This window comes from Gymnoscopelus braueri (genome assembly GCF_963280865.1).
Source record: "Gymnoscopelus braueri genome assembly, chromosome: 20".
NCBI classification, from domain to species: Eukaryota; Metazoa; Chordata; class Actinopteri; order Myctophiformes; family Myctophidae; genus Gymnoscopelus; species Gymnoscopelus braueri.
Window position 1 is genome coordinate 2,504,780 of NC_137622.1, and position 12,282 is coordinate 2,517,061.

The 12,282-nt window shown below is 43.7% G+C and overlaps 1 protein-coding gene across 1 annotated transcript in view; it reads left to right on the forward strand.

Moving 5' to 3' along the window:
* Positions 1–11,506, forward strand: part of unc5a (unc-5 netrin receptor A) — a gene marked incomplete at its 5' end in the record, with an annotated part of 292,060 nt that extends 280,554 nt beyond the window's left edge. The window contains 3 exons of the mRNA XM_080416553.1: positions 4,625–4,789; positions 7,076–7,254; positions 11,086–11,506. Of these exons, the coding sequence (XP_080272679.1) occupies positions 4,625–4,789; positions 7,076–7,254; positions 11,086–11,251 (510 nt within the window). The 3' untranslated portion in view covers positions 11,252–11,506. The remainder of the gene's footprint in view (positions 1–4,624; positions 4,790–7,075; positions 7,255–11,085) is intronic.
* Positions 11,507–12,282: the final 776 nt, after the last annotated feature.

Below are 12,282 nucleotides of genomic sequence, written 5' to 3' on the forward strand. Positions count from 1 at the left end.
GTTTTGGACATAATGAGATTTCCACCCGACAGAGACGGTTTGTTGGTGTGTACACGTTCCCTACACGGGGGCTCTCGAGCTTTTTCATGTCAAGGACCCCTAAATGTATATGTATTTGGCCACGGACCCCCATCTGAAAATATTTGTGCCAGGGACCCCCACACAAGATTAGTGTTGTTAAAATGTTTCAAAGACATTCCAAAAGTTTTTTTTAGATGCGACACCTTGTGAACTTGTAGATGGGCTATTTTCAAATGCTGATGTGTGTATATAGGGACCCCTGGAACCCGCTCAAGGACCCCTGGGGGTCCCTGGAGCCCACTTTGAGAACGGATGTTTACTGTATACAGTATGCACGTTGTGCATGTACATGCATGGTGTCTGTGCGTTTGGGGGTCTTAAATGGATTCATATACTTGCCGTGTGTGTGTGTGTGTGTGTGTGTGTGTGTGTGTGTGTGTGTGTGTGTGTGTGTGTGTGTGTGTGTGTGTGTGTGTGTGTGTGTGTGTGTGTGTGTGTGTGTGTGTGTGTGTGTGTGTGTGTGTGTGTGTGTGTGTGTGTGTGTGCACAATATGCTGGATTGCATTGGAGTTGCTTACTGGCTCAGAGCTGCTGGCTGATTGATTATACTCACTGGTCCATCTCTGTGAAAGGGAGCTGGGCTGAATACAACACTATGTAAATATGTGGAACTAACTCCACAACCCCTGCACCTTTATCCCTCTCTCTCTCTCTCTCTCTCTCTCTCTCTCTCTCACACTCACTGCACCTGCCTGTCCAACTGCACTGCAGCCCTGAGAGAGAGAGAGAGAGATTATTAGGGGGTCCCCAGCAAAATGTGTTAATATAGCATCACAATAATTGTAACCACTTTAACCTTTTATAATTTGGCTATTAAAAAATAGCAGATCTACAAGCTCATAGCGCGCCACCGAGTGCCGCGCTATGAGCTTGTAGACCTGCTATTTTTGAAAAATCTTGAAATTTTTTTTGTGCAAATCTTGAGAGAGAGAGAAAGAGAGAGAGGGGGGCCGGAGAGAGAGAGACGCAGAGAAAGAAAGAGAGAAGGAGAGAAAGAGAGAGAAGGAGAGAAAGAGAGAGAAGGAGAGAAAGAGAGAGAAGGAGAGAGGGGGAGGGAGATAGGGAGGGAGATAAAGAGAGAAAGAAAGAGAGAGAAGGAGAGAGAGAGAAAGAGAGAGGGGGAGAGAGAGGGATGGTGAGAGAGAGAGAAAGAAAGAGATACAGAGAGAAAAAGAGAGAAGTAGCGAGAGAGAGATGGTGAGAGAGAGGAAGAGACGGATACAGAGAGAGAGAGATGCAGAGAGAGAGGAGAGAGAAAAAGAGAGAAGTAGCGAGAGAGAGGAGAGAGATGGTGAGAGAGAGGAAGAGACGGATGCAGAGAGAGAGAGAGAGATGCAGAGAGAGAGAAAGAGAGAGAGAGAGAGAGATAGGAGGAGTAGAGTATAGGTTCTGGCTGTAACTATGTGAGCAGGTCCCCACAGACAAGGCAGTGCGAGGAGGCAGTGCCAAGTAAGCATCAACAATGCACCCTGAACACAACCCTGAACAACTGGCGTATCCCTCCAGACTGTGCCTGTTCATTTGGAAGTGTTATTCCCCTCTCAGCAGTCCGGTCAGAAAAGGCCGTCAGATTCCCCGGGGCCTTGTGAAAGGCTTTCTGCATCTCTGCCCCATGCGCCCCCGTCTGTGCCCCGGCCCGTCCGTCTGCCTGGGTAACAGTGCCCCCACTTGGTCAGCGGGGCACACTGCGGGCAGCAACCCGCACAGCCCCTCCCTGATGGAACGAGCCCCCTGTCAGCTGTCAGTGATGGACGAAGTACTCAAAATTCATGCTTAAGTAAAAGTATCAATACCACGCTGTAGAAATACTAGTAAAAGTCCTGTATTCAATATTTACTTGAGTAAAAGTGTTGGCATCAAAATAATACTTAAAGTACCAAAAGTAGAAGTACTCATTATGCATAATGTCCCATTTCATAAGTTTTCAAATGTAAATCCTGTGAAAATAGCAGATCTGCACGTTGTAGATCAGCTATTTTCAAATAGTCAAAGTACATAGGGCTGAAGTGGTTAATGTATAACTAGTAACTAAAAGTTAAGGAAATACTCCAGTAAAGTTAAATAAATACCTCAACATTGTACTTAAGTACAGTACTTGAGTAAATGTACTTAGTTAATTTCCACCAGTGTCAGCTGTTGCTGCTGAGGTCGAATGAGGAGTCTGCATTGCCCTGCTTTTTACGGAGTTACCTTCCCACAGTCTCAGGGGATATGAAAATGAGACATGAATATGGAACAAGAGACAAAAGAGAGATACAGAAATGGTTAGCCATGAATACATTCCAACCAAACACTCCCCGGTACACTGGCTGTTTGCCAGATGCAATCCTGTGTTGTGCTATAACAGTGCTCTTGTACAGTTATCTCTCTCACACGCGCACATGTGCGAGTGCACACTCTCACACACACACACACACACACACACACACACACACACACACACACACACACACACACACACACGAACATGCACGTAATACAAGGAAAGTGGCACAGAAAATATATATCATATATAAATGGTGTGCCTTTCGCCAAAGCGCTTTACACTTTGCATATCGTCTCTGTCGGGTGGAAACCTCATACTTGTCCAAAACTGTTACTTTTCAGGATTCAAATTCAAAACTATCAAAAATAGCAGATCGACAAGCTCAAAACGTGTCGCTTCGCAACGCATTTTGAGCTTGTAGATCTATTTTTGATACTTTTGTGTGACACCGTAGTATGACCACGTAGGGCATTCGTTAAATATGGAGATAAGAGGTTTCTGCCCGACAGCAACGATATATATTCACCCATTCACACACCGACGGCGGAGGAATCCATGCAAGGCATCAGCCTGCTGATTGGGAGCATCTTGGGGTTATCAAGGACACTTCGACGTCAAACCAGGAGGAGCCGGGAATCGAAGTTCGAATAACGGAGATAAGAGGTTTCTTCTCAACATCGACGATATAGTAGATTGCAACTCTGCGTCCCCCTCCAAACATTTACATGAATACAACGTATGGAAACACAGAAAAGCGGTTTGTTCTTTCCCCCAGCTAGCTACCTATGATGCATTTATTGTAAACAACCCTCAATTTGTTCAGTTCTGTTATTGACCAGACGGCTAGACAGGCATCCCAGAACTCCCTGCAAAGAAACTATTGATAAGGAGAAGACAGTGTTTCCTAGAACCTATTCTTAGTATTCTCAAGCTGTTTTGCCATACAGTACACAATATGATGCAATGCTGCGGCGCAGTGGTTTCAACCTTTTTCATATCAAGGTCCATTATTTATTCGGCATTTGAGCCACGGATTCCTCACCATTTGATGAGATTTAGCCTCTCAGACCCAAAACTTAGAATATTTCGTTTTGTCCACGATTCCATGCTGTATTGATGTTGGCGCCATAGGAGAGATGACAGGCAAACGTTGATCAAAATAACAATTCTTCTACATTCTCCTATTGTGTAGACTTGTAAATTAAGTAATGCAGTTGTTTAACAATAATTTAACTCTTGAGAGCATTTTACACTCTCAAGAGTTAAAGGTCTATAAGGGTCCATTTGGATACCAACTCTCCATCATTTAGCTGGGGACCACCTGGAACCCCGTCAAGGACCACTGGTGGTCCCCGGACCACTGGTTGAGAACCATTGCTACAGTGCATTGGCCATGGTTGTTGTCTAATGATAATCACCTGTTATTTGATTGCAGTCACCGGTTGTTTACATCCAAGATGTGTGTGACGGAATGCTATGAAAGAGATCGCTGTATTATCGCTGTATTATCGCTGTTATCGTTCTGTTCTTAGATACATTCAGCCATGTTAGCCAGATGAGGGCGGCTTAACGGTTGGATTTGCTAATGGGTCCATCCCTCTGCTTTTGATATCCCCGGTGGGGGTATATTTTTCTCCATTCACCCTACTTTGGGCAAATTTGTCAAAATGTGTCTTTTTCTTTTATAATTCTGAATCAGCGAAAAAATCCTCTTGTTTTCTTTACAAATTGAACCCCAGTGTTGTAGGCAGGAGGAGGTCATCGTGTCATGCCGTGTTCCAAACGTGTGTGTGTGTGTGTGTGTGTGTGTGTGTGTGTGTGTGTGTGTGTGTGTGTGTGTGTGTGTGTGTGTGTGTGTGTGTGTGTGTGTGTGTGTGTGTGTGTGTGACACTTGTGAAGACCAAATGTCCCCACAAGTATAGTAAAATCTGAGAAATAGACATTTTGAGGTGGACCATGTTCCTGATCCTCACAAGAAAATTGTTGTTTTACGGTAAATTATTTTTAGAGATTAGGAAAAGATTCAGGTTGGGGTTAGGATCAGGATTTAGAGGTTAGGTTTAGAGGTTCGGAATTTGAGTTAAACACAATTTATTCTTAGTAAAAAATAGATCGGCTATTTTTTGGCTTTAGGCTTACAGTTAAAAATTGCAAATAATTGTAAAAATGACATTGATAAAATCACTATCCTAAAATGTGTGTGTGTGTGTGTGTGTGTGTGTGTGTGTGTGTGTGTGTGTGCGTGTGCGCGCGCGCGCGCGCGCGCGCGTCCCACAGGAGATCCCGTTCTACCACATCTGGAACGGCTCCCAGCGGTACCTGCACTGCACGTTCACCCTGGAGCGCCTCAGCCTCGGCACCTGTGAGCTCACCTGCCAGCTGTGTGTGTGGCAGGTGGAGGGGGAGGGGCAGAGCTTCAGCCTCGACTTCAACATCGCCAAGGTGAGCAGCCGCGCTCAGCGCACGCAACACGACCGGCCGCGCTTGCTAGCGGTTTTCGACACTTCGCGCTTTTTCTCTAGGCCCATAAACACCCCCCCCACGCACACTGTAGCCTCGTTCCCAGCCTCTACTCATCTGCGAAGAGAAAAGCCTGGTCACGACCTAAAGCAGAAAGTGTCTATAGGGCTGGACTTCCGTCACACGTTTTCCCGCCGGAAAATATATTTTTCGACCAATCACAACACTTGTTTGATTCACGGAGAATGTAAACAGATTTGTAAAGCGTCAACGTCATTTCCTTGGGCGGTACTTCCGCCAAATTCCGGTACTTCCTTTTAGACACTCAACCGGCTAGGTCTTGCCCAGCGTGTGCACACAGGCACCGGACACTTAACACGTTTAGATTACACACACATTTAAAAAAAAGATTTAATCCACACATCCGGGAGCTCCCATTTGCAATTATTTATTAGGGGCCGTGTCCATGTGTTTTTGTTTTTTTCCTCTTCCCCGTGCTGATAGCATCGCGTTTCAACGTTCTCGGCGTCCAGACAGTGTTCTTTGGCAGAGTGCCCTGGGTGCTTCAGGGCAGAAAATAGCTCACCTTTTGGAGAGGAGCACCGCTCATCAATGTCACGTTGGATCCTCCTGGCTGTGTCTGACACAACCTTGTCATTTCGTTGCTGTCGGGCAGAAACCTCTTATCTCCATATTTTTAACATCACACAAAAGCATCAAAATCTCGATTTTGAACTTATAGATCAGCTACTTTTGCTATTTTTTTATTTGAATCCTGAAGAGTAACCGTTTTGGACATATGAGGTTTCCACCCGACAGAGTGATGTTATAGTAGTGAGTGACATTATGAGAGTATCACAAATAGAGTATATCCATAACACCCTATTACCCAACATTTCACGAGATCACACACACACAAGCATTATGCATACATTCAGTATATATGTACATATACACATATACGTAAATAGATGCTTGTATACATTACTGCGCTTATTATAAGACCCTGTACCCAAATGGACCCGTGAAAAAATTACCCGGAACCGAATGGACCCGGCCTATAGTCCAATATGAAGGACCGATACCCGAATGGACCCGCAAAAACATTACCCAGAAACCGAATGGACCCGGGGCATTGTTAGAAATTTGAGTTCCGGACCCGGACAGTACCGAGAGCTGTTGGACCCCGACCCGTATAGAACCGTGACATACAAGAACCGAACCCGTACATAGTCCCCGAAATACCTGAACGCTAACAATATTTGATATAACTGGCGTATATAAATGAGTGGGTCACATGTCCAAGGATTCGTCAGTGATGTGATGTCACATCACTGACGAATCCTTGCTATCTTTAAACCAACTTTGAACATGGCGTAGCATCAATGCTACTTCCATGTTGCATAGCAGTGACATCACTGTCGAATCCTTGGTATCTTTATCCTAGCCTTTCAACATGTGTGTTGATCAGCGCCGTCTGTACGCTCGTGGTAGTGAAAGACTAAACAGGATTATTATTTCATGTCAACATTCAAGTACAACTATCAGAAGATGTAACTCAGGTAAAGTAATGCGCCACAAAGTTTGCCACCTGTCCAAAGTTGTTTCTGATACAGACACAGAGCTTTGGGTCATCAAGGCTAATACAGACATAAAGATTTTGTAATCATCCTATCCTTGTTAATATATCGGCATTTAGGTCAATGATATAACATTATGTAGTGATATGATAATATAAATAGCAGCCAGTCATTGACTGCGTCACTGCCAGTCTGTCTTCTGAGCGACCCCCCTCCCTCCCTCCCTCCCTCCCTAGCCGGGTCCACTCGGGTATTAGTGGAACCGTCCATTTCACAGTCTGAGCCTCGAGACCCGAAACAAACTGAAACGGTATTTCGGGTTACATGCTTTACCCGAAGACCTCTAGTGGGTACCCCTGATGTACATACTTCCTTAGCTATTTCTTACCTTACTACTTGTTATTCTTAAATTTTGATTTTGTTATTGCTGTTATTGCTGCTACACTGTTGAACCGAAACCAAATAATTTTACTCTTGGCTGCTCCTATTATGTAACAAATAACATCTTGAATCTTTTAATCCAGGATACAGCAGCAGCTATTGGCATCCCAGTCTCATCAGACAGGGAAGCAGTCTTTTAGTTGTGACCAACTAAAAGATGTTCTATTGATTTCTGTACAGAAGTACTGATGTATGGACCTATCCCATGCCCTAATGCCTTTCTCCCCCCCCCCCCCCCCCCCAAAAGGACACCCGAGCTGTGGACTCTGACTTTGTGTTAATGGACAGTAATGCCACGGCCTTGGCAGGGCCCAGCGCCTTTCAGATCCCATACCTCATACGGCAGAAGATCTGCAGCAGCCTGGATGCCCCCTGTCCCAACGGAGCCGACTGGAGAATGCTTGCACAAAGACTTAAATTGGAGAGGTAAATAGCTACGGTACAACATCCTTGCGCCTTATCTGTTACCCTTGAGCGCAGCTGAAAAAAAGATAGATTACGCGTGGGATGGGTCCCCCTAAAAATACAGTGGAATCTCTTTGCCCATTCCTCTCGGGAATGGAGGGTTGCTCTGGAGAATTTGATGTTCGGGGACACAGAAATGCATTGAAATTCCAGTCCTTATCTGGTTTAGAACATCGAAACGTGCAGCCAGGCAGGCGCGCTCCCGCCGAAGAGCTCTGCACCTTCTGTTATCCACTTTGTTGTGTTTCTTAGTTTGCACAGATCAGCAAGGAAATTCCACCAATTACACACAATCAACAGAAAATATTTTTGCATCACTGTATTATTGTTGGGGAAGGGGGGATAATCATGCTCATGCAGTAGAGTGGTGGGATCAGGGATTCGAGGTGCAGTCATACACACGTGGATCTTACAAAGCTAACACTAGAGGTTTAACGTGGCCTGATAGCTAGCTGTCATTCCACTTCTAAACCACATGACCTTCTTCAATATCCCCCTGATAGACATAAGCAGCTTACAGCGGATGTGTCCACAGAAAGCGTTTATTTTGATTTGTTTTTTTTCACGAAGGAGCTCTTTGAATATAAAAAATATTAATGCCTAGAGCGCTTCAGAAGCACACACGAGCGAGTATTGTTGGTAGGTTTTAATGTCACATCATCTGCGTTATTAACACAATAGCGTAGCCGAAATAACGGATAGAATAACGGATAAAACATGGATGCCAGAAAAGGAATGTGTTTATCCTCTACCGTGTTTGTTGATGTTTTCAGTCCTGCCTCTTCCTTGATTTTGATTGGTCATTCGAACGAAGTGACATTGATGATTGCCACTCCTATCCCAATCAGGACTGCAACTATCGATTCTTTACTAAGCGATTGTGCTACCGATAACTTTTTTGATTAATCAAATAACCGATTAAACACTTTTTAAGCACATTATATACTTAGCCGCACAACAGTGTTGTGCAAAATTTAGAATAGCAGATCTACAAGCTCACAGCGACTCGTTGTGACCTGGTAGATAGACTATTTTCAATATTTTTGCCCAGAATAGAGATTGATTATGAATTGATTATCTTATTAGCTTATTAGACTATAGATACTTTTTTATAATCTATTAAATCGATTAGTTTGATTAACTGTTAACAACCCAACTCCCAATGTTATTTCTACTTTATGTACCTAGGATTTTACCATTCTAGCATTCCACCAAAAGACGCTAAGATGTGGGGCGCGGAGAAGAGCAAGAGGGGCTCTACTAGCGCGTCTTTACCATAGAAATGTATGGCATAAGAGCGCCGGCAGCTCAACAAAACACATTTCCGTTCTACAATCTGCTTAATGGTTATACCTGGAAAGTTAGCAAGCTGACTGGCTTGCACTAGACCACAAGATATCAAGAGTAATGTGCCTGTGCCTGGCTTATACTTGTTACTTAAAAAACGGGTTGTTTATCACCGTTACTGTACTTTATCATTGGATTGCCTTTACACGAAAGGAAGGAGCCAAGACATTGATCAATTAAACTCCGATTTAACTTCTTCCTGGTAATGGAATCAAATACGTACACTTCGTTTAGTCCAATCAGTTTACTTACCCCAATTAATTCTAAATTGAATTGATGCGGTACAGCTTCAATTAACAGTGTTTTGTCCAAACGTAATCGATTCTCATTTACGCCCTATAAGGGAAACAACGCCCTGGCATTGTTTGGGCCTCGATCGTCCTTAACAACATGTTTTACTGGAAATGCAGTAGCTCCGTGACATTTGGTCATGCAGTGCTTGTGTATTTATTATGTGTACAGAATTCAGACTGGGGGACTAAACGTGACCAATCAATACAAAATTAAAATGCCAAGAACCTTGTATTTGATTTTTACTCCCTGGTGCTGTGCAAATAGCTGCTACTGCAACACACTACTAGATAAGCCAATGCTTCACCCAGTAATGTGACTGATAGGGGCTGACCATGCTGGAGTCCACACTGAATCCTTTTTATGTGATATCGTCTGTGTCCGGTGGAAACCTAAAATTAAAAAATTGCAAAAGTAGCAGATCAACAAGCTCAAAACGCGTAGCTTTGCGCCACGTTTCCAGCTTGTGGATCTGCTACTGTTGATGCTTTTGTGTGATGCTGTAGTATGATCAAGTAGGGCAGCAATTTACGAAAAAACACAAAGTTTTACAGATAAGAGGTTTCTGCCCCACAGCGACGATATAACAGAGAGGATCGTGAACAGGCATATTTCTAACGAGCCCTTTCCCTTTTGTCGCCTACGCTGCATCGCACAGTGTGAGACAATTTAAGGGAGGCGGTGTGTGTACTATGAAATTCATTTGGAATAAAGAGCAACACAGACATTAAAGTTCTCTGCCTCCTTGTCTCCCTGCAAAGTAACCATACATCTTCATCATCATCGCCATCTTCACAAAAAGGCGAGGCAGAGTGTAAAGTGAATCGATGGATTTTTTGTTAAGTGACTTTCTCTGCCCTAGGAGGGGTCTGTCTGTGTACTCTGTCCAACTTGTCTCAAGGTGAAATAGAAAGACTGTGCGACCCCCACACTCCCCATCACACGCATACACACAAACAGCCTGTCCCCCAAGTCCACAAAACACACGCGCACTCACGCGCACACACAAACACACACACATGCGTGAGTGTGTTTGCACACAACACCTACCCCGCAACCTTCATGCCAAGGGTTCATGCAATTTTTTTCCTGTGTCACATGCGCATAACGGTCTATATAACAGTAACAGTCAAAGCCCCAGACATTTGGAGAACAGAAAAAGGCCATTAAATCGAACAAGCCTCCTGGAGATACCTCAGGGATCAGCCCTGAGTCCACATCAAATGTTCAGCGGCTGCCTGGGACGGACCACTGCTTTGTTGTCATTGATTGGGTTTGATCCTAAAGGTCCTGCTCCTGAAATGGGAAAGGTCGCTTCCGACTCAAGTGTGAAAGTGCATAATCGTTCCTGTCAGGCAGAAACCTTGTATCTCCATATTTCGACCTGTTATGTTTGTTTGTTTTTTCGTAAATGAATGCCCTCCTTTTTCGTACAACAGTGTAGCACAAAAGTTGCAACGCGTTGTGACCTATTTTAGCTATTGAAAGTGAAAAGGGGTAATTTTGTCATTTCGCTCATTTTGTGGGATTTATAAATATTGAACCAATGAAAAGTATTAACTTCCATTGGAACACAGGTTATTTTTTTTCTATTTCCTGAAAAGTTACAGTTTTGGACATACAAGGTTTCCACCCGACACATAGGATTTACAATGGGATGTAGGGCCTGTGTCACCAACAAATGAAAAAGAAGGAAGCTTAGGCACTGTAAGTGACCCTTCTAATGAAAATTGCATGAGATTGAGTATTTGATGGTATCTTGAAGGTCTTCATTGAGCAAAGTCTAAAGGATTATTAGCCTTTTGTTAGTGTTGTGTCTTCTTTCTTTAACAGCACTTTGACATGTATATCAAGGCATGCCACGATACTGTAAAGTGCACTATGAAGAATTGGCTTTGAACGACTCGCAACATACAGTATTTCAAAGAAATAACAGATGAAAGTCACTGAAGCTTTGCGTGGGTTTAGAGAGAAAACGTAATGTGTACATACATACGTAATGTGTAGCATCCTTTGAAAAAACATCGTTATTCGCTCTCATTGACCTTTCTGTGTCTTTTTCTCAATCCTTCCCTTCCCTCTCCTCTCCTCTCCTCTCCTCTCCTCTCCTCTCCTCTCCTCTCCTCTCCTCTCCTCTCCTCTCCTCTCCCACAGACACATGAGTTTCTTTGCATCCAAAGCGAGCCCCACCTCTGTGATTCTGGACCTGTGGGAAGCACAACACTTCCACAGCGGGAACATCAACCAGCTGGCCACCGTCATGGCAGACATCGGCAAGCAGGAAGCCATGATATTCCTGGTGTCCGACGGCGAGTGCTAACCCGGAGAGGGAGAGAGACTGGTGCAGAGCAAAGTACAGTACAGTGCAGTACAATACAGTACGCAATGACGACGACGGTAACTGCGAGGCGGGGAAGAAAAGAAGAGCTCGTTTGTTCGTCTGCCCTTCTCCCTGACATTAGAGGATAGATTCAATGAAAAGAATTAACCATAGGTTCAGGTTTCTCTTTCCCCCTGTAAAAGAAGATATCTTCAACAAAAAAAAGAGCTTAATGTGGCAGAATGAATGGATGAGGGAGGAGTTTTTGGACACAAGTTCATAAAAGCAAACACAGTTCCGCTGATCTGAAGTCGGCCCTTTATGTTCAGCCAAAAGAAAAAGATTATATTTTTTTCTTTATTTTTTGACCTTTTTTCTTTTCTTTTTCTTTTTTGGAGCAATGAGAGATTAAAGTAGTCTAAACCCTTGGTTTTACTTGAGACTTAAAGTCACATGAAGCATTTTGTATAGACAGGCCATACTGTACAGTACAGTACTCTATGTCCTTATATCCAATAAGGAGCAATATGCAAAAACAGTGCTACTTTTAATGGCCATCGTTAAAGAGAAATACATTGAGAATTTTGGAATTAAAAAAATAAGAGATGTGACAAAAGCTAACGTTGCCATTTTTGTCCACATTTACAAGAAACGGTAGCGCTGTGCTAGCCTTTTCGGGTAAAAGACTAGAGGGTATTTATGCAATTGGCTGTTTCACTGAATAACATTATTTTTTGACATTGAATACAGTTACGACAAGGTCATCAGGGTCTGTGAACGTCACGTCACTCCCCAAACCCAGTGGCATTATATATAGGTGTTCAACACACACATACGCTATACGTTATCATCATCTATCTCTGAACAAGACAGGGAAAAGCTGTAGCAAATCATGGACTAATAGGTTGCAGATAGATTTTGTGTCAAAACCCCGCAACATGCCTCAGTGGCGTCTTGTTTGCCTGTTTTAAGTCAAGCCGGTATCACAACTGTGAATGTAACATCTCCATTCTGTGAGACGCTCCAGCAGC